The sequence below is a fragment of the Aethalodelphis obliquidens genome, unplaced genomic scaffold (genome assembly GCF_003676395.1).
Source record: "Aethalodelphis obliquidens isolate GAN/ISIS:26980383/991018 unplaced genomic scaffold, ASM367639v1 scaffold46, whole genome shotgun sequence".
In the NCBI taxonomy this organism is placed as follows: Eukaryota; Metazoa; Chordata; class Mammalia; order Artiodactyla; family Delphinidae; genus Aethalodelphis; species Aethalodelphis obliquidens.
The window spans coordinates 16,591,363-16,616,542 of record NW_020837990.1 but is presented as its reverse complement, the minus strand read 5'-3'; the positions used below and the strand labels follow the sequence as shown (position 1 = coordinate 16,616,542).

General features: G+C 37.7%; 1 protein-coding gene across 4 annotated transcripts in view; it reads right to left on the bottom strand.

Moving 5' to 3' along the window:
* ALKBH8 (alkB homolog 8, tRNA methyltransferase) overlaps positions 1-25,180 on the bottom strand; it is a 74,657-nt gene that overhangs the window by 35,927 nt on the left and 13,550 nt on the right. For all 4 annotated transcript variants that reach the window (XM_027082415.1, XM_027082418.1, XM_027082417.1 and 1 more), the window contains 4 exons: positions 24,266-24,361; positions 22,134-22,238; positions 20,949-21,019; positions 3,809-3,915 (listed from right to left, as the gene is read on the bottom strand). In XM_027082415.1, coding sequence (XP_026938216.1) covers positions 3,809-3,915; positions 20,949-21,019; positions 22,134-22,238; positions 24,266-24,361 — 379 coding nt within the window. The remainder of the gene's footprint in view (positions 1-3,808; positions 3,916-20,948; positions 21,020-22,133; positions 22,239-24,265; positions 24,362-25,180) is intronic.

The following is a 25,180-nucleotide window of genomic DNA, read 5'->3' as shown; positions in this document are numbered from 1 at the left end:
CTGGTCTTGTGTCTGCCCTTTAATGGTTTTGTAACTTTGTACAAGTTATGCTCCAATTTCCTTTAAAAATGGGGACAAAACCACGAAAAAAACTTTCCACTGTGACGATATGAGTTAAATCAGTTAATATATGTAAAGCTTTTAGACAATGCCTGGCACAAAGAAAATGCTCCAAAAATAATTTAAAAGGAGAGCTCACACAAACTCGTGAACTAATGCAACCCAAGGCTAGTCAACTAACATAAATGAGTGAAGCAGGTAGATTTGTTTAGAAATATATTGTTTGCCATTAAAAACATAGGAATTGTCTTCATTTAAAAAAACAGTGTTCTCTTCCATTTTTCTTAAAACACATGTTCCTGCTCATTCTACCTTTTTTCCCCACTTTTAAAACAGACATGAGTTTAAGAAATATTTAATTTTCACTTAACTCTGTTTTAAGATAAAAACAACAGTACAAGCACAATGATAAATGACAACTGATACTCAGCCGTAGTTCAGGGAGTCATAGAAAGTGGTAGGAACTCTAGAGAATCTGAAAATGTAGGTCTCACCTATAGAAAGCCATTGATAGTCTCAGCTACTGCTGCCAAAAGATACTGTGGTTTCAGATCTTCTCAATTTTCAAAAGAAGCTGAAAATTCAGATTCTTGTGTAAAAGCTCCTAATTTTCACGTGTAACCAATTTTTTAAAATGCCACAACATTGAGCACTACCACACCAGCCAAACAGCCTGACTGCTATATTTGACCCATGTGTTGCCAGTTTGCCATATTTGATTTAGGGCCTGCTGGCTAGAATAGTAAACTATATATCAATTTAAAAGTATTTGGAATTGGCCGCGTTAATCAACAACCTTCTTCAGTAGTGCTTTCTAGTGCTTTTTTAGCACAGAGATCAAACTGTTTTTAATCAAGGTTTATTTCTATAGTTTATATGTATTTTTAAGTGCACTAAATGTGCTTTTTCAATTTATCTTCCCTTCCATCCAGATTCCAAGGAACCCGTCAGTAGTTGATACACCATTTGTTTGGTCAGTCTCTCTGTTCCTGTTTCTGTGTGTCTTCCCTTCCCTTCCCTCCCTCCTTCTCTCTCTCTTCTTGACACACACACACACACACACACACACAAATCACATTACAGATAACGGGTATCAGTGGAAGCCTTTAAAAATAATACTGAAGGTTCTTTTTCCCCTGAAATTATTATAGAAAATTTTCATTCTAGAGAAAGGTTTAAAAATAAATATTAACCTGCAAGTCAATCTTCCAGAGATCCTACTCCTAACATTTAACAAGAAAATAATCTGATGAAGATGATGTTTAGGAGAAGTAATCTATACTATTACCCAGAACAAATTAAAATATTTTCATAACATAGGCCTATAGAAAGTAATTTCTTATTTTGTATTTGTTGTACTGCTATTACTCTTAAGTTTAAATGGTACCAATAGTAAAAATCCTTGAACCTAAAACAAAAGAAAATGTGAATATTCTCAAAATTACAGGAATACTTTAAACACCACTAGATCACATCACCATTTTCAATTACTGAAAGTTAAAAATATTTTAAATGGCTGTGAAAAAGAAATCAGGTAAATTTAATCCTTAGTGCACAAAATCAGGCCATCTGTTTTTATGGCTCATTTAAGACAGGTTACAAATTCATTTACATGTTCACTTCCTTGAATTTTTTTTTGTGGTACACGGGCCTCTCACTGCTGTGGCCTCTTCCGTTAAGGAGCACAGGCTCCGGACGCTCAGGCCCAGCGGGCATGGCTCACGGGCCCAGCTGCTCCGCGGCACGTGGGATCTTCCTGGTCCAGGGCACGAACCCGTGTCCCCTGCATCGGCAGGCGGATTCTCAACCACTGCGCCACCAGGGAAGCCCCTTCCTTGAATTTTTATAAAAATGCATCAGCTAAAATCTCCAACCAGGGCAGTATTAATAAGTACAGAGCTCAGAAGTATTTTAAGTGACATGACAATATATGTAAATTTTAGCAGTGTGATGCTTCCACCTCAAAAGGCTAAGGATTCATTCCTGCCAAAAGTGAATAACCCATTTCTTTCAGATTAGATTCAATCGAACAAACTCAAATTTAGGGTCATTCTGTAAAACAACTGGCCTTCTTAAAAGCATAAATGTCATGAAAGACAAAGAAAAGTTGAGGAATTGTTTCAAATTAAAGAAGACTAAAGAGAATTGACAACTAAGTGTAATGCAGGTTAATGGGCCAAATCCTAGATCAGAGGGAAAACTTACCAAGAGGTACTGACAGATTCTCTCCGTGACCAAACTTTACTCAGGTTCCTCTGAGCCCAAATAGGCCCTATCCTTGGGTATGTTCTAGATCTAGCCCCATTTTAGCAAGAATTCTGCTAAGTCAGTTTAGCCCGAATCCCCCACCCTCGATATCTGATCATCCTTGGTATCTGACCAAATTCCTTCCTGCATCTTTCCCCCAGGTGATGTCTGATCGTCCTGGCCTGCCTTCAGCAAGAATCCTATGGTTGGTTTAGCCAGAATCCCCCTTACCACTGATGTTTCCTCTTAGTTTTCTATCCACCCACACTGCCCCATTCCCAATCCCAGGCTCCTTGCCTATAAAACTCCATTTCTCCTTTTTGTATTGAAATTGAGCCCACTCCTATACTGAGGTCTCTTTTCCCCTGTTGCAATAGTTCCTGAGTAAAATCTGGTTTTGCTGCTTTAACTACTGTCAGGGTCTGGTTTTTCTTTGACAATACTATAAAGTACAACTAGCACAATTTCATGATGGATTGTATAAGAGTATGATAAGAGTATTTTACAATGTTGAATTTCCTGAATTTGAGGCTTACACTGCAGTTTCATAAAACAGGGGCTGGCAAACTTTTTCTATAACAGGGCCAGATAGTAAATATTACAGGCACAGAGAGCCACATATAGTCTCTACCACATATTCTTTTTTGGTTTTGTTCTTTACAACCCCTTAAAAATGTAAAACCAGTTTTAGCTCAAGAGCTTTGTAAAAATAAGGGCTGAATTTGACTCACGAGCCATTGTTTGCCAACCCCTGATACAGACAATGTCCTTGCTCTTTAAAAATATGCAATGAATGGGCTTCCCTGGTGGCGCAGTGGTTGAGAATCTGCCTGCTAATGCAGGGGACACGGGTTCGAGCCCTGGTCTGGGAAGATCCCACATGCCGTGGAGCAACTAGGCCTGTGAGCCACAACTACTGAGCCTGCGCTCTGCAACAAGAGAGGCCGCGATAGTGAGAGGCCCGTGCACCACGATGAAGAGTGGCCCCTGCTTGCCACAACTAGAGAAAGCCCTCGCACAGAAATGAAGACCCAACACAGCAAAAATAAATAAATAAAATTAATAAACTCCTACCCCCAACACCTTCTAAAAAAAAATAAATTAAAAAAAATTTTATAAATTAAAAAAATTTAAAAATAAAAATATGCAATGAAGCATGTAAGGGTAAAGAGTCATGATGGCTGCAACTTACTCTCAAATGATTCAGCAAAAATAATAATAATGATAACATGTGAGAGAGAAAACGCATAGCAAAATATTCACAATTTGTAAATCTATGTGAAAGGTGAAGGGAATTAACCATACTACACTTACAACTTTTCTTTAAATTTGAATTTTTTAAATAAAAAGTTTTAAAAAAGCCATAGATGTCCCTGGGGTTTTAAACCCAGAAGCCTCAATGTGCAAGCCTGGAGCATGGTTCTGGTGGCTCAGGAAGAAAAGAATGAGAACTCCCACAAAGCAAAAGGTATCCTGTCATCAAGGTCATTTCAGTACATACCCATGGGTCCAAAGGTATCTAGATTCTCCTGTCATCACCAGCAAACTCCTACAAGGCAGCATAACAGGCACTGTGACACCACCTGGGTGCTTAAAATCCATGACAATCTTGAAGTAAAGACAAAAGCATAAAGATCAATCCAAAATGTCATGTACTCCAAGAATAAGAATGATTCTGGCTATCCTTCTAGGCTAATAGAGATTAAAACATGGTAATGCTTATAGGATGGCATAGCACAGAGGTTCTCAAACTTTAGTGTACATAAGAATCAACTGAATGACTAAAAAACATATTTAATCCACAGAGAGACTAGTAGATGTATCATGAGGCTCAGGAATCTGCACTTCTAACATAATTCTAACATAATTTCTAAGGAAATTATGATGCGGATGGTCTGAGGAACACACATATACTATGCAAAACACTAGGGTAGTGGTCAAACACAAGGACTGAGGAGCTGAAACATTCATATCCTGGATTTTTCATTTACTGGCCATATGATTCAGGACAAGTCATTTAACCCTTCTGTGTCCAGTTTCCTCAACTCTTACAGGATTGTTAAGTGGATATAAATTACAGTATCTGGTACAACATAAATACAAAAAACACTATTATTATTCATAGAAATATTAATAATTCATAATATAAGGGGAAGTAACTATTAGATGCAGATTCTCATATAATCCATTTGTCTTTAAAGTCATGCAACATTTTGGATTTTAGAGACTGATTTACAAGAGATAAACAAAGAACACAGGAGGATTTTCAGCAATTCTTCCTAAATTATGATCAAATATTATAAATAGCAACATATAAAGGTACAACAGCCGAGAAAATGTTTTTGTGCTCAGGAACCCAAACACTGATGACTTCAGTCTAAACGTAGCAGCAGCTAACAAATGTGAATTTTAAAAAGGCGTGTGACAGGGCTAAAAAATATTTAAATGAACAAATCAATCCATCTGAAAAATAAATATGACAACCAAATATCAGTGGGATAATATAATTTAGCATAGTACCTTCATTAAAGGTAAACTTGGCACAGTACCTGGCATCAAAGAAAGCATTCAGTAACTGTTACCTACTATTATTAATAATAATATTGGATCAAATTAGATAATACACATGAAAATTCTTTGTAAACTATACAAAATTATACAGATCTAAGCTGGTTTTTTCCCCTTCTCATCTGCCATTCCAATCTAAGTATGGAAAATAAAGTAAGATGATAGAATTTAATTTTCCAAACAATTATCTGTTCCAAATGATGACATATAATTTCAAATAGTCATACTCCAAAAGCATTCTATTTTATAAACACTGTAGATAAATTCTGAAGTTTTGGGTGTGAAATGAAACTTCCCTGAAACGTATAAATAAAAGATGGACTGACAGACAGAGGGTGGTTAGATGAACAGATATTTAATAAAGCAAGCATATTAAAATGTTAACTGTAGCATCAGGTGGTGAGTATATAGGGATTTACTGTATAATACTAACTTTTCGGTGTGAACATTTTCATAATAAAATGTTAGGAAAAGGGGAGAAAACCCCACTGTGGCCCATTTTTAAGCCATTATATATAGGCTTCAATTTTCTGAATAGACACTAAGGTCCACACATAAGAAAAAATAATAGCGTATTTATTAATTACATTATTAGAGATGATCAGTTGTGGCTTAAAGGAATGAAAACTGTCTGGGTGAAAACTCTTGATGGGAAAATATTCTGAGAGGCTAGACTATAACTCATTCATTAGACAAATATTTATTAATCACTGTGTGAGGCATCAAAGACTCCAATGGTGAATAAGAGATATATTCTCTGCCCACCTAGAGATTACAGTTTCTGGCTAATTAATATTCCACATGTTTTAAAAATACAAAATACATATATATTTGTGAAATTCAAACACATCCCCTCCTATCAACAGAGTAATGATTTTAAAATAGGGAAATCTCAGTTTAAACAAATGATTAGAACTGACAAGACAAATACAAACATGACACTAATTAATGTGGAAACATTTGTGCTGAAATATAAAAGCCAAGTTTCAAGGAAGAAAAATACACTACCAAATAATCCAAATGTTATGGGAATTACGTTAGAAAATGTACAGAATACTTATTAATGATTATAATTGATGATTATTGATTTACTAGAGAAGCTCACAGAACTCAGGAAGACAGTTTACTTACTGTTTATCAGTTTATTATAAAAGGATATGATAAAGCATACAGATGAACATCAGATGCAAGAGATGTATAGGACAAGGTAAGGAGTACAGAACATCCATGCCCTCTCTGGGCACACCACTCTCCCAGCACCTCCACGTGTTCATCAACCTGGAATCTCTCTATACTACTGGGATTTTTATGGAGGCTTCCTCATGTAGGCATGATTAATTATTAACTCCATTTCCAGACCCTCTCCCCTCTCTGGGAAGTTTTTGTGAATTTAAGGAAATGACTCTTATTTATAAAATTAAATGTACATTTTCTATGAAAATCAAATTTTTCTTAAAATATTCCATCATAAAAATAAAGTATTATCAATATCATCACAGTATCTGTATCTGAAATATAATGCTTGTGGGACTTCCCTGGTGGCGCAATGGTTAAGAATCTGCCTGCCAATGCAGGGGCCATGGGTTCGATCCCCAGTCCGGGAAGATCCCACATGCCGTGGAGCAGCTAAGCCTGTGCACCACAACTACTGAGCCTGTGCTCTAGAGCCCGTGAGCCACAACTACTGAGCCCACGTGCCACAACTACTGAAGCCCACATGCCTAGAGCCCACGCTCTGCAACAAGAGAAGCCACCAAAATGAGAAGCCCATGCACCGCAATGAAGAGTAGTCCTCACTCACTGCAACTAGAGAAAGCCTATGCGCAACACAGCCAAAAATAAATAAATAAATAAATTTTAAAAATATATAATGCTTGTTAAAGGTCAAAAAAAAAAAAAGATTTTTTTCAAAAATTCACTAAGGACTCACAATAAATAGTGCTTGCCAGCAACTGCTGAATCATTCTGCCCTGTGACAGCTTTGTTCCACAGGAGCTTTTTCCAATTATTCTTTTTGGCTTTACCTATATTCTTTATTTTCTGAGATGGCAGAGTCAATAAAGATCAAGTTCCCAGCAAGCTCATGGTAAGACAGGAGGGAAGGGGGCAGGGCACAATCATTAAAAGAATGACACAGCCATTGAGGATACAATAAAAACTAATCCGCCTAATTAGGCCCAAGATGGCAGATTTGACTTCCAGTAGATCTTGAGCCTTATTATAATGCATTAGCTTATTGTAACACATTAGCATGCTAAATGACACACCCATAGGCACAATGATGGTTCCCAGGCTGACCACAAAAGGCCAAAAAGTGGGCTGTGGCCCAGTTCCTGGAAATCTCCATCCCTTCTCCAAAACAGTTAGAATATTCCTCCCACTCGTTAGCATATGTAATTACCCAGCCCATAAAAACTAACCACCCCCACAGCCTGGGACCCCGGTCTCACCTTCTGAGACTGACTACATTCTGTCTATGGAATGTGTCTCTCTCTAAACAAACTTTCATTTACTATGGCTCGCCCTAGAATTCTTTCCTACGTGAAGCCAAGAATCCTCACTTGGTAGCTCATCCCAGGAATTCACCCAAGACCTGGGACATGACCATTCTCTCACACTCCCTTCTCCTCCAACAATGGGGCATGACTGAGGGTAATGTTCAGTTCAAAGCAAACAAACAAAAAATCCTAGACATTCTGATCTTATAAAACCTTTAACACAACCAAAATACAACAGAAAAAAAAACTCAGACACAGCTATCACTCAAGTATTTACTCAAATAAAGATAAGATGCAGGGACTTCCCTGGCGGTACAGTGGTTAGGACTCCGGGCTCCCAATGCAGGGGGCACAGGTTCAATCTCTGGTCGGGGAACTAAGATCCTACATGCCGCATGGCACAACCAAAAAAAAAAAAGAAAAGAAAAAAAAGATAAGATGCATAACAGAAAGTACATGAAACAGATCTCCTCCATGTTGGCTAAACAGGAAAATGAAAAAACATATTGCTACTGGGAACACTTCTGAGAAAGAAGACAAACTTAATCCTGATCCTTATTGGTTAAAAATAGGCTGAGACCTTTAATCTTTTGAAACCCTTGAGGGTATATCAACAAGAGACAATAAGAGGTAAAGAATGATTTGTGATTTATACAGAATGATGAAAGCTGAGAGGACAGAAGTGACTATATTTAGCTGGAGAAAATATTTCATACCTGAGAATTTAGCAGACTAGAAAGAAGTCCACCTGTTTCCCATAGCCTGCCAAATCTAAGTTGCCCTAACTGGACCCACCTGTAACTGAGCAGGACCCTATGGGGTCTTGCTGGGACAGACCCCTCCCCCATATCGTCTGTCTTAGCTCCTCTCTGAAGTACCAAGATAATAGTATCTGACGCATATTTCCTGAGTTTTTTACATGCTAAAAATAAAACCACCACCAAAGGAAGAAATTACTTAATGATTATGAGCACGTAGCCTCCAAACCATCTGGCACCTAAGGATTGATCACCATCAATCAATCAGAGAACTGTGCAGAAGCTGATCACATATCCTGGGACACCCCTCCCTCACCTTGCCTTTAAAAAAACTTTTCTGAAACCCTTCGGAGACTTTAGGGTTTTAGAGCATGAGCCACCCATCCTCCTTGTATTGGCACCTTTACAATAAATGCTGCCCTTTCCCTCACCACAATCCAGTGTCAGTAGATTGGCTTTACTGCATGCGGGCAAGCAGACCCAAGTTTGGTTCAGTAACAAAATGAAGTAAGTTTGCTTTTTATTTTAAACAGCAAACAAGTGATTCCACATACCTCATCATGGCCATGTCTGCCATGTTTGGACACGTGAGAAAGGAGAAGAGGAAAAAGGGAGACAGACACAACTGCAAGGATACAAGACTGAAGCTACAAACTACTTACAAAGGAAGAAATACAACAATATCAAAAATGTCTGTTAACATACGTTCCCTGGATTCATAAATATAGAATCCCACCATATCATGAGATAATTAGTCCATTGTGAGGGAGAAGAGCAACCCTGAACATTTTTAGTAAAACAAATATAACTTTTTGTCCTTCTACAAAAGATGACACTCCCAGAAGTATACTTTCCTAAGCTGAAAAGTAGCTGAAAGAGAAGCTTGTGGTATACCATATTTTTCCAAAGCAGAGGAATTAATAGGAATTTTGCCTAGGATATGTTGGAGACCAACAGCTGCTGTCAGTGACCTTTAAATCTCCTACCTATACTACATAAGTCTGCTTAGTTTCCATCCTTTAAGAAAAGTTAAAATCAAGGACCACAACAAACCAGTTTCCCAACACTAGGAGCCATGAATTCATTTGCTAAATTCTTTGAAAACTGGAATCTCAAGATTACCAAGTCTTGTGAAACTCAAAGGAAGGAGACAATGGCAGTAACAACACACTCTGGAATCAACACACAGCACATAGGACCTCCCATGTAAAAATGACTAAAGAAAGAAAACGAGCTCTGCTCCCTTGTCCTACAGTCAGAAGCAATTTTCTAAAGTACAGGCCTTAATAGTCTTATCAAGAGGGGGAAAAAGATCTCATACATGAAGTTGAGATGGTACCTTACGGCATATAACAGTGATCTGCAAGTAGTAGATGCATCAGCTAAATACCATTGGGGCCCAAGGAACTTATTTCTCACTGCTTCTGAGAGAGCGTGTAAGAAGCTGAGCATCATTTCATGTTTCTAGCGTGAAAACTTTCCTAGTTGATCAGATACCATGAATACATTTAGGGGACATACCTGGGAACTTGTCTACAGTATTGCCTATGTGAAACAAGCAAAATTAGATCCGATTAAAAGTTTAAAAGAAAACACCACAAACAAATCTACTCTAGAGCACAACGTCAGCAAATTCCACCTTTCAAACACAACTCTACCTTACAAAACTAGGTCTCAACAGCTGAATAATAGATTCTGCCCTCTCTTCCTCTTCAGCCCCAAATACAGATGATTTTTCAATGGTTTTATATGGCTGAGCTCAAGAGGAATGTAAAATTAAAAGAAAAGGCATCTTTTAGTTTAATGGTCTAAGCACATTGCCAAATGCCATAAAAGAGAGCAAAATATACATTGCATAACAGAAAAATAAGCTTGAAAATGAACAGATGCCCAATTAGAGGCACTTTAGCCATCACTGAATATTCAATAGCTTAAACACCTATGAGATAATATGATCATGCTTATGTGTTTGCACTGAGACCACTTGCTATCAGCTCTCATTTATCACACTGTGGCTTCATTTGTTTGCAGGTACTGTGAAGTGAAATCCACCACCATACAAATAAGGACTCTCAAAGCAAGATCAGTCACAAACCACCTCAGTAAAATTAAGTTTTCCTTTGTACATGATAAGGCTACATAGGTAATGAAACATTTTAGCTTAAATAAAAATTTTTTGGATTTTATCCTCATTTACTTGTTAGATTCTGTCTAGTAGATTATATTCCACAAATATTTTGGGGTGAATAAATGAATGAATAAGTTCATCATATTTATTTGAAAATATAGGTGGTGTATCGTACATTTTTGGAGAGAAGGCTTCCTAAATTCCATTTATTTATGTCCTGGGCTTTCCTCCTTAAGCAAAATAAATCACCAGATTCATATACACAGATAACCCAAATAAGACAGCTAGCACAACAAGAACAATAGTAGTTGTATGTATATCTATTCCTGAGGACCTGGCTATTCCTCATGAGGAAAAACTTACTATAGTACCTACCTCAGGCCTAGCATAGAATAGGTGATTGCTGCACAATGAGGTATCACCTCACACCTGTCAGAATGGCAATTATCAAAAAGAAATAACAAGTGTTGGCATGGATATGGGAAAAATGCAACCTTGCATGCTGTTGGTAGGAATGTAAATTGGTTCAGCCACTAAGGAAAACAGTATGAAAGTTCCTCAAAAAATTAAAAATAGAACTACTATATGATCCAACAATTCCACTTCCGGGTATTTATTCAAAGGAATAAACACTAACTTGAAAAGATATGTGCTCCCTCATGTGCATTATTTACAACAGCCAAGACATGGAAGCAACCTAAATGTCCATTAATGGATGAAGAAAATGTGAGATACACACACACACACACACACACACACACACACACACATTATTCAGCCATAAAAAAGGAGGAAATTTTGCCATTTGCGACAACAGGGATGAACCTAGAGTGTATTATGCTAAGTGAAATAAGTCAGACAAGAAAGACAAACATTGGGTTGCCCAAAAAAGTTCGTTCCGGTTTTTTCTGTAAGATGTTATGATCTCACTTACATGTGGAATCTAAAAAAAACATAACAAAACAGAAGCAGACTCAGATACAGAGAACTGGTGGTTCCAATGGGGAGGACGATGGAAGGATGAGTGAAATAGGTTAGGGAGATTAGGAGGTACAAACTCCCAAACTTACAAAATAAATTGGTCACGGGGATATAATGTACAGCATTACAATATTATTGACTATATTCTGTATCGCAACATATGGCAACTAGGCTTATCGTGGTAATCCTCTTACAACGTATAAAAATATCAAATTTCTATCCTGTACACCTGAAACTAATATAATACTGTAAGTCAATTATACTTCAATTTTTTTAAAAAAACTGGAAAAAAAAAGTATATGCTTCCAGAGACACCAAATGGAGAAAACAATTACAGCAGATTTTCAGTGCAACTCGAGGTAAGTTTTCCCCTCTTTACCAGTTTTAATTAAAAACTATAGAGGGGGGCAGAGTCAAGATGGCGGTGTGGGAAGATGCAGAGTTCACGTCTCCCCATAACTGGGGCGCCTGCCGGACTCTGCTCGGGGAGCCTAACACCCAAGGAGGATGGTAGGATGTGGGGGAACTGAGGCGGGGAGAAGTGGAGTTTGGACAGGACCGGCACCGCTGAGGGGTGGCTGAGAGGGGAGAGGGGTTCCCACGCCTGGAGGGACCCTCAGGGGCTCGGATCAGGGGGGAGTGGGCCCAGCATTTCCCCTACCACATTGGCTGGGGAAGTCTGCCCGGTTCTCAGGCTGGGTCCTACGCCCTCAGAGGTCCCCTCCAGGCTGGGTTGGTCCTGGGGGAGTAGGAGGGAAGCCGGGAGAGAAGGATAGGCAGGCAGAAGGAGCCCTCAGGACCAGAGGAGCAGGAAAGGAGCAGAGGGCATTTGCCCCTCCCACTTGGGCACGGGGAGCCTGCTGACCTCCCAGGCCAGTCCCCCGCCCTCCAAAGCCCCCTCCAGGCTTCATGGGCCCTGGGGGCATATGAGGGAGGCCGGGGAGATCAGCAGAGGCAGGTGGAAAGGGACCTCCAGGACCGGAGGAGCAGGAGAGGAGTGGAGGGCGTTTGCCCCGCCCACTCAAGCCCAGGAAGCCTGCTGGGCTCCCAGGGCAGGGTCCCCCACCCTCTGAGACCAGGGGCAGGAGGCACTCCTGAGCCCCTTCTGTTCTGTTGAGCTTAAGCCCCACCCCCCACCCCACCACAGCCTTTCCCAGCCCTGTTGGTCCTAAACATAGGCCCACCCACTGCCCAAACATCACCCCTGCTTCGGCCCCACCCTCCACAGCCAAGGCCTTTCCCACCTTTTCTCTTCCTTTTTTTTACCATCCCGCAGAACTTGCAGGATCTTGGTTCATGAGCCAGGGGTCGGGCCAAAGCTCCTGCAGTGGGAGCTCTGAGTCCAAACCACTGGACTAACAGAGAACCTCAGACCCCAGGGAATATTCATCAGAGTGAGGTCTCCTGGAGGTCCTCACCTTAGCACCAAGACCCAGCTCTACCCAACAGCCTACAAACTGCAGTGTTAGAAGCCACAGGCCAAACAACTAGGAAGACAGGAACACAATCACACTCATTAAAAAAAGGAAAAAAAAATGAGAGAGCAAAACAATATGTCACAGATGAAGGGGCAAGGTAAAAACCTACAAGACCAAATAAATGAAGAGGAAATAGGCAATCTACCTGAAAAGGAATTCAGAGTAATGATAGTAAACATGATCTAGAATCTCTGAAATAGAATGGAGACACGGATTGAGAAAATACAAGAATGTTTAACAAAGATCTAGAAGAATTAAAGGACAATAAAACAGAGATGAACAACATAATAACTGAAATGAAAAATACACTAGACGGAATCAATAACAGAATAACTGAGGTAGAAGAACGAATAAGTGAGCTGGAAGACAAAATGGTGGAAATAACTGCCAAGGAGCAGAATAAAGAAAAAAGAATGAAAAGAATTGAAGACAATCTCAGAGACCTCTGGGACAACACTAAATGCACCAACATTCAACTTATAGGTTCCCAGAAGAAGAGAAAAAGAAAGGGTCTGAGAAAATATTTGAAGAGATTATAGTCGAAAACTTCCTTAACATGGGAAAGGAAATAGTCACCCAAGTCCAGGAAGCACAGAGAGTCCATACAGGATAAACCCTAGGAGAAACACACCAAGACACATATTAATCAAACTAAGAAAAATTAAATTCAAAGAAAAAATATTAAAAGCAGCAAGGGAAAAACAATACATAACATGCAAAGGAATCCCAATAAGGTTATCAGCAGATTTTTCAGCATAAACTCTGCAGGCCAGAAAGGAGTGGCAGGATATACTTAAAGTGATGAAAGAGAAAAACCTACAACCAAGACTACTCTACCCAGCAAGGATCTCATTCAGATTCGATGGAGAAGTCAAAAGCTTTTCAGAAAAGCAAAAGCTAAGAGAATTCAGCACCACCAAACCAGCTTTACAACAAATGCTATAGAAACTTCTCTAGGCGGGAAACACAAGAGAAGAAAAGGACCCACAAAAACAAGCCCAAAACAATTAAGAAAATGGTAATAGGAACTTCCATATCAATAACCTTGAATGTAAATAGATTAAAGGCCCCCCAAAAAAGACACAGACTGGCTGAATGGATACAAAAACAAGACCCATATACGCTGTCTACAAGAGACCCACTTCAGACCTAGGGACACATAAAGACTGAAAGTGAAGGGATGGAAAAAGATATTCCATGCAAATGGAAATCAAAAGAAAGCTGGAGTAGCAATACTCGTATCAGATAAAATAGACTATAAAATAAAGACTGTTACAAGAGATAAGGAAGGACACTACATAATGATCAAGAGATTAATCTAAAAAAGAAGATGTAACAATTGTAACTCTTTATGCATCCAACATAGGAGCACCTCAATACATAAAGCAAATGCTAACAACCATGAAAGGGGAAATAGACAGTAACACAATAATAGGGGGACTTTAACACCCCACTTACACCAATGGACAGATCATCCAAACATAAAATAAATAAGGAAACACAAGCTTTAAATGACACAATATACCAGATAGATTTAATTGATATTTATAGAACATTCCACCCAAAAGTGGCAGAATACACTTGCTTCTCAAGTGCACATGGAACATTCTCCAGGATAGATCCCATCTTGGGACACAAATCAAGCCTCTGAAAATTTAAGAAAATTGAAATCGTATGCAGCATCTTTTCTGACCACAACGTTATAAGATTGGAAATCGATTACAGGAAAAAAACTGTAAAAAACATAAATACATGGAGGTTAAACAGTGCACTACTAAATAACCAAGAGATCACTGAAGAAATCAAAGAAGAAATTAAAAAATACATAGAAACAAATGACAACAAAAACACAACAACCCAAAACCTTTGGGACACAGCAAAATCAGTTCTAAGAGGGAAGTTTATAGCAATTCAATCTCACCTCAAGAAACAAGAAAAATCTCAAATAAACACTCTCACTCTACACCTAAAGCAACTAGAGAAAGAAGAACAAAGAAAACCCAAAGGCAGTAGAAGGAAAGAAATCATAAAGATCAGAGCAGAAATAAACGAAATAGAAATGAAGAAAACAATAGCAAAGATCAATAACACTAAAAGCTGGTTCTTTGAGAAGATAAACAACATTGATAAAGCCAGACTCATCAAGAAAAAAAGGGAGAGGACACAAATCAATAAAATTAGAAATGAAAAAGGAGAAATCACATTTGACACCATAGAAATACAAAGGATTATAAGAGACTACTACAAACAACTATACGCCAATAAAATGGACAACCACGAAGAAATGGACAAATTCTTGGAAAGGTACAATTTTCCAAGACTGAACCAGGAAGAATTAGAAAATATAAACAGACTTATCACAAGTAATGATATTGAAACCATAATTAAAAATTTTCCAACAAACAAAAGTCCAAGACCAGATGGCTTCAAAGGCGAATTCCATCAAACATTTAGATAAGAGCTAACACCCATCCTTCTCAAACTCTTCCAAAAAATTGCAGAGAGAGGAACACTCCGAAATTCATTATATGAAGCCACCATCACCCTGATACCAAAACCAGAAAAAGATATCACAAAAAAAGAAAATTATAGATCAATATCACTGATGAACATAGATGCAGAAATCTTGAACAAAATACTAGCAAACAGAATCCAACAACATAATAAAAGGATCATACACCATGATCAAGCAGGATTTATCCCATGGATGCAAGGATTCTTCAATATATACAAATCAAGCAATGTGATACACCATATTAACAAATTAAGGAATAAAAACCGTATGATCATCTCAATAGATGCAGAAAAGCTTTTGACAAAATTCAACACCCATTTATGATAAAAACTCTCCAGAAAATGGGCATAGAGGGAACCTACCTCAACATAATAAAGGCCATATATGACCAATCCACAGCAAACAGCATAAGCAATGGTGAAAAACTGAAAGCAGTTCCACTAAGATCAGCAACAAGACAAGGATGTCCACTCTCGCCACTCTTATTCAACATAGTTTTGGAAGTCCTAGCCATGGCAATCAGAGAAGAAAAAGAAATAAAAGGAATACAAATTGGAAAGAAGAAGCAAAACTGTCACTGTTTGGAGGTGATATGATACTATACATAGAGAGTCCTAAAGATGCAACCAGAAAACTACTAGAACTAATCAACAAAACTGGTAAGGTTTCAGGATACAAAATTAATGCACAGAAATCTCTGGCATTCCTATACACTAACAACAAAAAAATCAAAAATATAAATTAAGGAAACACTCCCATTTACCATCACAACAAAAAGAATAAAATACCTAGGAATAAACCTACCTAAGGAGGCAAAAGACTTTTACTGAGAAAACTATAACACATGATGAAAGAAATCAAAGATGACATAAACAGATGGAGAAATACACCATGTTCTTGGAATGGAAGAATCAATATTGTGAAAATGACAATACTACCCAAAGCAATCTACAGATTCAATGCAATCCCTACCAAACTACCAAGGGCATTCTTCACAGAATTAGAACAAAAAATTTTACAATTCATATGGACACAAAAGACCCCGACAAAGAAAAATGGAGTTGGAGGAATCAAGCTCCTGATTTCAAACTATACTACAAAGCCACAGTAATCAAGACAGTATGGTACTGGCACAAAAACAGAAACATAGATCAATGGTAAAGGATAGACAGCCCAGAGATAAACCCACGCACATATGGTCACCTAATTCATGAATAAAGGAGGCAAGAACAAACAGTGCAGAAAAGATAGCCTCTTCAATAAGTGCCAGGAAAACTGGACAGCTACATGTAAAAGAATGAAATTAGAACACTCCCCAACACCATACACAAAAATAAACTCAAAATGGATTAAAGACCTAAATGTAAGACCAGACACTATAAAACTCTTAGAGGAAAATATAGGTAGAACACTCTATGACATAAATCACAGCAAGATCTTTTTTGACCCACCTCCTAGAGAAATGTAAATAAAAACAAGAATAAACAAATGGGACCTAATGAAACTTAAAAGCTTTTGCACAGGAAAGGTAACCATAAACAAGACGAAAAGACAACCCTCAGAATGGGAGGAAATATTTGCAAATGAACCAATGGACAAAGGATTAATCTCCAAAATATATAAACAGTTCATGGAGCTCAATATCAAAAAAACAAACAATTCAATTAAAAAATGGGTGAAAGACCTAAATAGACATCTCACCAAAGAAGACATACAGATGGCCAAGAGGCACATGAAAAGATGCTCAACATCACTAATTATTAGAGAAATGCAAATCAAGACTACAATGAGGTATCACCTCACACCAGTCACAATGGCCATTATCAAAAACTCTAGAAACAATAAATGGTGGAAAGGGTGTGGTGAAAAGTGAAGCCTCCTCCACTGTTGGTGGGAATGTAAACTGATACAGCCACTATGGAGAACAGTATGGAAGTTTCTTAAAAAACTAAATATAGAACTACCATATGACCCAGCAATCCCACTACTGAGCATATACCCTGAGAAAACCATAATGCAAAAAGAGACATGCACCACAATGTTCATTGTGGCACTATTTACAATAGCCAGGACATGTAACCAACCTAACTGTCCATTGACAGATGAATGGATAAAGAACATGTGGCACATATATACAATGGAATATTACTCAGCCATAAAAAGAAACAAAATTGAGTTATTTGTAGTGAGGTGGATGGACCTAGAGTCTGTCATACAGAGTGAAGCAAGTCAGAAAGAGAAAAACAAATACCGTATGATAACACATATATGTGGAATCTAAAGGAAAAAAAAATGGTACTAATGAACCTAGTGGCAAGGCAGGAATAAATACGTAGACATAGAGAATGGACTTGAGGACATGGGGGAGGGGAGGGGAAAGCTGGGGCGAAGTGAGAGTAGCGTCGACATGTATACACTACCAAATGTAAATAGCTACTGGGAAGCAGCAGCATAGCACAGGGACATCAGGTAGGTGCTTCGCAATGACCCAGAGACATGAGATAGGGTGGGTGGAAGGGAGGCTCAAGAGGGAAGGGATATGGGGATATATGTATGCATATGGTTGACTCACTTTGTTGTACAACAGAAACTAACACAGTACTGTGAAGCAATTATACCCCGATAAAGGTCTGTTAAAAAAATAAAAACTATATAATGGGACTTCCCTGGTGGTCCAGTGGTTAAGACTTCACCTTCCAGTGCAGGGGGTGCGGGTTCGATCCCTGGTCAGGGGGAGCTAAGATCCCACATGCCTCGTGGCCAAAAAACGAAAATATAAAACAGAAGCAATATTGTCACAAATTCAATAAAGACTTTAAAACTGGTCCACATCAGAAAAAAACAACTATATAATGAACTTTTAGGGTGTTGGAGGAACACTTAGGCCCCATTTTTTATATTTCCCTAGGAATGGAGAGAATCTCTATAGGAGTGAAAGTAATAAGAACAAACCTCGCTCTTCTCCATTCCTTAACTTCCAGCTCCCCAGGAGAGAAGGCACCTCAGCTGATTGGTTAGCCTGGAGCCAAACCTGCTTGGATGAGCCCTTTCCTCTCTCCTTCTCAAATCCCGCTGGTTTGCAGAATCTAATTTATGCTTCCTCATGTCCTGTTATAGGGGCAGCCTCTGCCTCTATAGGAAAAGTCTCCAGTTGTACCAGTGTAAAGGACAGTATGTCTAATTCATAGGTGAATTATTAATAAGTCCACTTGGCTACAGATCCAAAGCCATGATCTTCCATGTTTTCTCAGTAGTTAAGTTGACAGTCTGATATTCATTTATCTTTCATTTCATTTCTCAATTGGTTACACAGAAGGAAAAAACAAAGATGTTCTTTACTGGTCCCCTAAAGCTACAAGCCAGGATAAGAGGTAAAATTAAAATAAACCAGTCAGAGAAGAGCTCTTTTCCCTTCCTGTCCTCATTATTTTTGAAAGCACTTAATAAGAATCCACACATGTAGTTGATAAGATGGTTGTCTTATCAAATACACTAGCTCTGTAGTCACATTATCAACATAATCACACAAGCTCAGCAAAAGTTAAAAAGCCAAAGCACTATAGTTAGTGATAAGAACTAAGCAAATGCAAACAAATACTAGTAAACAGTATTTGCATCCAGCAACAAGATCAGATTTTGAAACAACCTCATATTTTAAAGATTCTTACAGATCTGAAATTCTGGTTTCTTTTTTTTTAATTGGAGTATAATTGCTTTACAGTGTTGTGTTAGTTTCTGCTGTACAATGAAGTGAATCAGCTATACGTATATCTATATCTCCTCTCTCTTTTTTTAAAATAAATTTATTTATTTTTGGCTGCATTGGGTCTTCGTTGCTGTGCGTGGGCTTTCTCTAGTTGCAGCAAACGGGGGCTATTATTTGTTGCAGTACACGGGCTTCTCATTGCAGTGGCTTCTCTTGTTGTGGAGCATGGGCTCTAGGCGCACAGGCTTCAGTAGTTGCAGCACACAGCCTCAATAGTTGTGGCACACGGGCCCAGCTGCTCCGCAGCATGTGGGATCTTCCCAGACCAGGGCTCGAACCCATGTCCCCTGCATTGGCAGGCAGACTGTTAACCACTGAGTCCTCTCCTCCCTCTTGGACCTCCCTCCCACCACCCCCATCCCACCCATCTAGGTCATCACAGAACACTGAGCTGAGCTCCTTGAGCTATACAGCAGGTTCCCACTAGCTATCTATTTTACACATGGTAGTGTATTTATGTCAAACCTTATCTCCCAATTCTTCCCACGTTCCCCTCCCCCCCATGAACACATGTCCGTTCTCTATGTCTACATCTCTATTCCTGCCCTGCAAATAGGTTCATCTGTACCGTTTTTCTAGATTCTACATATATGTGTTAATATACAATATTTGTTTTTCCCTTTCTGGCTTACTTCACTCTGTATGACAGACTCTAGGTCCATCCACATCTCTGCAAATTACCCAATTTCATTCCTTTTTATGGCTGAATAATATTCCATTGTACATACGTATCACATCTCGAAATGTCATTGGACATTTTGGTTGTTTCCATGTCCTAGCTACTATAAACAGTGCTGCAATGAACAATGGGGTACATGTGTCCATTTCAATTATGGTTTTCTCAGGGTATATGCCCAGTAGTGGGATTGCTGGATCATATGGTAGTTCTGTTTTTAGTTTTTTAAGGAATCTCCATACTGTTCTCCACAGTGGCTGTATGGTTTACATTCCCACCAACAGTGCAAAAGGATTCCCTTTTCTCCACACCCTCTCCAGCATTTATTGCTTGTAGATTTTTTGATGATGGCCATTCTAACCAGTGTGAGGTGATACCTCATTGTAGTCTTGATTTGCATTTCTCTAATAATTAGAGATGTTGAGCATCTTTTCATGTGCCTCTTGGCCATCTGTGTGTCTTCTTTGGTGAAATGTCTATTTAGGTCTTCTGCCCATTTTTTAATTGGGTTGTTTTTTTTTTTTATATGGAGCTGCATGAACTGTTTGTATATTTTGGAGATTAATCCTTTGTCCGTTGCTTCATTTGCAAATATTTCCTCCCATTCTGAGGTTGTCTTTTCGTTTTGCTTATGGTTTCCTTTGCTGTACAAAAGCTTTTAAGTTGATTTCTATCTAAAATTCTATCTGCAGTTTGCAAGGATTGCTTTAAATCAGACTTTTGATAGCTTCTTTAGCAGTTCAAATAAAGTACAACTATTAAAAACAAGTCAATGAATAAACATGAACCTCTTATTATTCATTTGTAAAGATAAGGACATTACCCTCTACTACTCAAAGTTGTTGAAGGGACTGAATCATATACTATACGTGAAAAAGTTTATCACAATTCCAGACACTTACATTTTAGTTTTGTTTCTTTCATCTATAGCCTGCAGCTACTATCTTTAGCCACTAGATGGTAATGCTGCTACAGTAAATTATTGCAAAATGGAAGTCTGGATTTTATTTAACTTCTAAAAGTAAAATGTAAAAATTAACTTACAGGACTTTTCCTGGCATCTGATGAACTGATAGATAAAACTTTGGACACCTAAAAGAAGAGACTGTGATAATTTCACAGTCTGTAAGAAATGAAACTGTTAATGGTGCCTTTACATTTCATTTTTAAATCTTAATTCACTTGGATTAAGAAATGTGAGAAATCCTATGAAAAGGGCATTGTATAAGGTAAGGCATTTGTTGATAGCTAATAAAAATGTTTGAATATTTACCTCTGACCCCAAACTGAGAGAAACGATCTCATCCTCAAACGCAGAATGTGTGTCAATATGAGCAGGAATTCCTGAGATGGAAGATAGGATAACAGGTCACTTCATTTTTCCTTTTAGTAGATTTAAGACAACTCTAAATATAGCCTCATAGTATTAGAGTGAAAACATCATTTGATAAACTGGAACGTACTGTAATTTTAGTTAAAAGGAAACATTTAAGGTCAATGTGAATAAAATTAAACTAAGTCTAAACTAAAAATATAACTTCATGTTAAAGCACCATTGTGACCTGACTGTAAAATCAAGATTTGAGAGTCACTCCTTAACTAGAACATTTACTCAATCCCAGCCCAAGAGGAAGTGTGAAATATAACTAACAAAGTCATTTTGACCTCTGAATACTGGATTCCCAAGTACCTGTAGAACAAAAACAACAGCCAGGTGTGAAGACTAATCTTATCAATAACTAAGATATGGCTTCTTCCACCAGTCTCTCAATCTATGTTAAATGAGTATCTCTTACTTGAAAGGAACCTTGCTACATGGTGAGGGTACCTAAACCTAGTAAGACACAATCTCTGTCCTCAAGGAGCTTATAGACCAATGGAAAGACTGATAGGTAAATAAGCTATCATAAAACATCCTGATAAATGCAGAGAAGGAAAAAACGCCACAACTCCTGCCATTAATAAAACCCTCAATATCATTTGATTAGTACAAATATCAGACGAAGATGCTGCTAACAAGTGCAAAAAATCAATAACCTAAAGATTTTTTACTAAAATGTCATCCTAGAATTGTCTTCCACATTCTCGACAGAAGAGAAAGAAGAGCATGATGATCCAACCAGTTAGTCTTCTTCTATGTACCTGTAAATTATTTGATTTCTTCCACTTTACATGCCTCCTTTGTTTTTAAAGCAATCTTCTCCCTCTCTAAAAAAAAAATGTTGAGGGAGAACAAAAGAAAATCACAAATAGCAACTGTGTCTGTTTACACTTAGAGATGCAAATTCCTCAAGAGACTGAGCAGAGACTTGCAAATGGATTGAAATCAACACAGGTAACAAACATAAGCGTATTAAGAGTCAGTTCGAGCTAAAAAATACTATCTTTGATCTTAGAGTTATATAACCCACTTAGTTATGAAATATATGACTGGAATTTTAGAAGAAGAAATATTCACCATGCCCAGGTTCATACTGGTTAACAGTCAGTTGATCAGGTTTATGTTTAATGAAACCTTCCTTCAACCATTTCTCCAAAATGCTATCACAAATGTCCGGAAGACCTGAAACCAGTAATCATAAAGGTGAAACATATTAAAATATTTACTTTGCATGTTTTACCCAAGAATGAAAAAATAGTCACTATGATAAAAATCACACAGCTTTGGGGCTTCCCAGGTGGCACAGTGGTTGAGAGTCCGCCTGCCGATGCAGGGGACACGGGTTTGTGCCCCGGTCCGGGAAGATCCCACATGCCATGGAGCGGCTAGGCCCGTGAGCCATGGCCGCTGAGCCTGCGCGTCCAGAGCCTGTGCTCCGCAACAAGAGAGGCCACAACAGTGAGAGGCCCGCGTACCGCAAAAACAAAACAAAACAAAACAAAACAAAATCACACAGCTTTTAGTTTAGTGGTCAGATCCAAACATAACAGTAAACTCACAAGCAAAGTAAAATTAAAACAAAATTTTAAGAATCTTTTAAAGTTATTTTATTGATTTTATCAAATAAAATGTACAAAAGAACAATTTTGCAGACAACAATTTTGGTATTTTGTAAAACAGAAATAAGATTATAACATTTATGATATTATATACTGGAAATTATCCTGACCACTTTCTTTTTTGTTATTTTAAATTATTAATTTACTTTAAATTTAATTATTTTAAATTATTTCTCTTTAAAAAACATGCTTTTCAAAGTGGAACTAACTTACTTTTATTGGAGTCATAAATGTTATTTCATGAGGCAAAGGAAATATTTAAATAAGATTAAAGTCATAAAAATACAGATAAATTTAACTCCAACGAACAATTCTACCAAAGGATTAATATCCTGATTATGTAGCAAATTCTTATTAATATGTTTGACCACCCATTAGAAAAAACTGGTAAAGAAGATGAAAAAGAATTCACAGAAAAGGAAATAAAAATGGCCAACCTCACTAGTAATCAGGTGATTATAAAGTTAAAAGTTTTACAATATCACATGCTGCTAGGGGTAGGGGGAAGGAGGTGCACACTTCGTGAGAGTATGTTGGTATAGCTTTTTTAGGGTGCAATTCGTCAGTGTCTATTGACATTTTTAAACGAACATAACTCTGACACAATTCTAATTTAGTAGTTTCCCTTGAGCAACTCTTGCTTTAATGCATAAAGAGGTGTATACAAAGATATTCACTGCAGCACAACTTGTAACAGCTAAAAACTAGAAATAGCCTAAATGTCTAGCAAAAGGAAATTAACTGAATAAGCTATTATTGAACATTCAGTAAAATGAAAACCTATATAAGATCTCTAAGACATATTGTGATAATGTGGTAATATATGAATATACAATTTATAACATACAATGTAATACTACGTGTTAACACCTATATACGTTTACAGGTTATTTGGATGTAAACTCATTTATAAGGATTGAAATAGTATACACTAAACTGTTAATGGTACTACTTCTGAAGAGGAGTATGGGAGTATGGATAGTGTTCAAGAGAAATTAAATTTAGCTTTATTTATATGTATAACATTTTTAACACAAAACGACACTATTTAGTTAATTAAAATGGTTTAAATTTAATCAACTGTTTCATAAGTTTACCTACAAATGACAAATGAAAAATAATCTCAACCATGATATCCTAATATTATTAATATATTAATTTTTACCAGCCCTTATTATTTATTAACAGTTACTGGGTTTCCCTGGTGGTGCAGTGGTTAAGAATCCGCCTGCCAATGCAGGGGACACGGGTTCGACCCCTGGTCCAGGAAGATCCCACATGCCACGGAGCAACTAAGCCTGTGTGCCACAACTACTGAGCCTGTGCTCTACAGCCCACGAGCCACACTACTGAGCCCGCGTGCCACAACTAGTGAAGCCTATGCACCTACAGCCCATGCTCCGCAACAAGAGAAGCCACCGCAATGAGAAGCCCGTGCACTGCAACAAAGAGTAGCGTAGCCCCAACTCGCCACAACTAGAGAAAGCCTGCATGCAGCAATGAAGACCCAATGCAGCCAAAAATAAATTAATTAAATAAATAAATTAAAAATTTTTTTTAATGTATAAAAAAAACACAACAATTACTTACCCCCAGGTAATGGCTTATCTTTATCTACATGGTTGTTCTCATAGTGGAATTCATAGCCAAAATGCTTTACTCTTCTGTGTTTTAAGGATTTTTGAACTGTATGAAGAGAAGAAAGTAAACTATTTAGGAGAAAAAGAATTTGATTCCTCATGTATTTCAAAGTCAACTTTATGAATAAGGATTGGTTTAGTAATGGTAACTTTTGTTAACTGCTAAATTATTGTCTTTAGTAAAATGAAACATTCTACCTCATAGCTGCTATTCTTTTAAGTCTAAAATTGAAACAAACTTTTAAGGGTTTCACCCAGTCAATCTGAAAGAGCTAAACATGTCCACTGCCACTCATAAGATTGCTAATGATCTGGAAAAGAGTCAAAGTAACGAATTTGTAAATTTCTCCAGGAGGTTCTTACTACATTATAATGATATGTTACTGAACTGCTGATTCCTCATAGGAAATTTGTCTTAGGGTGGAGAGAACCAAATAAGACAATATAGGGTTGTCCCTGGGTATCCTTGGAGGATTGGTTCCCTCAAATACCAAAATCCAAGGACAATAAAGTCTCTTACATAAAATAGTGCAGTATTTGCATGTAACCTTCATACAGCTTTCACATCCTCCAGCATGCTTTAAATAATCTCTAGATTATTTACAATACCTAGTACAACGTAAATGCTATGTAAAATAGTTGTAAATAACAACGTAAATGCTATGTAAATAGTTGCCAACATGCGGCAAGTTCAAGTTTTGCTTTTTGGAACTTTCTGGAATTTTTCTTTTTTCTTTTTCTTTTTTTTTTATTTATTTGGAATTTCTCTTTTTTTTCCAAATATTTTCAATCCATGGTTGACGGAATTCATGGATACGGAACAGACAACCAACTGTATATAAAACAGCTTATAAATGTTAGTTGC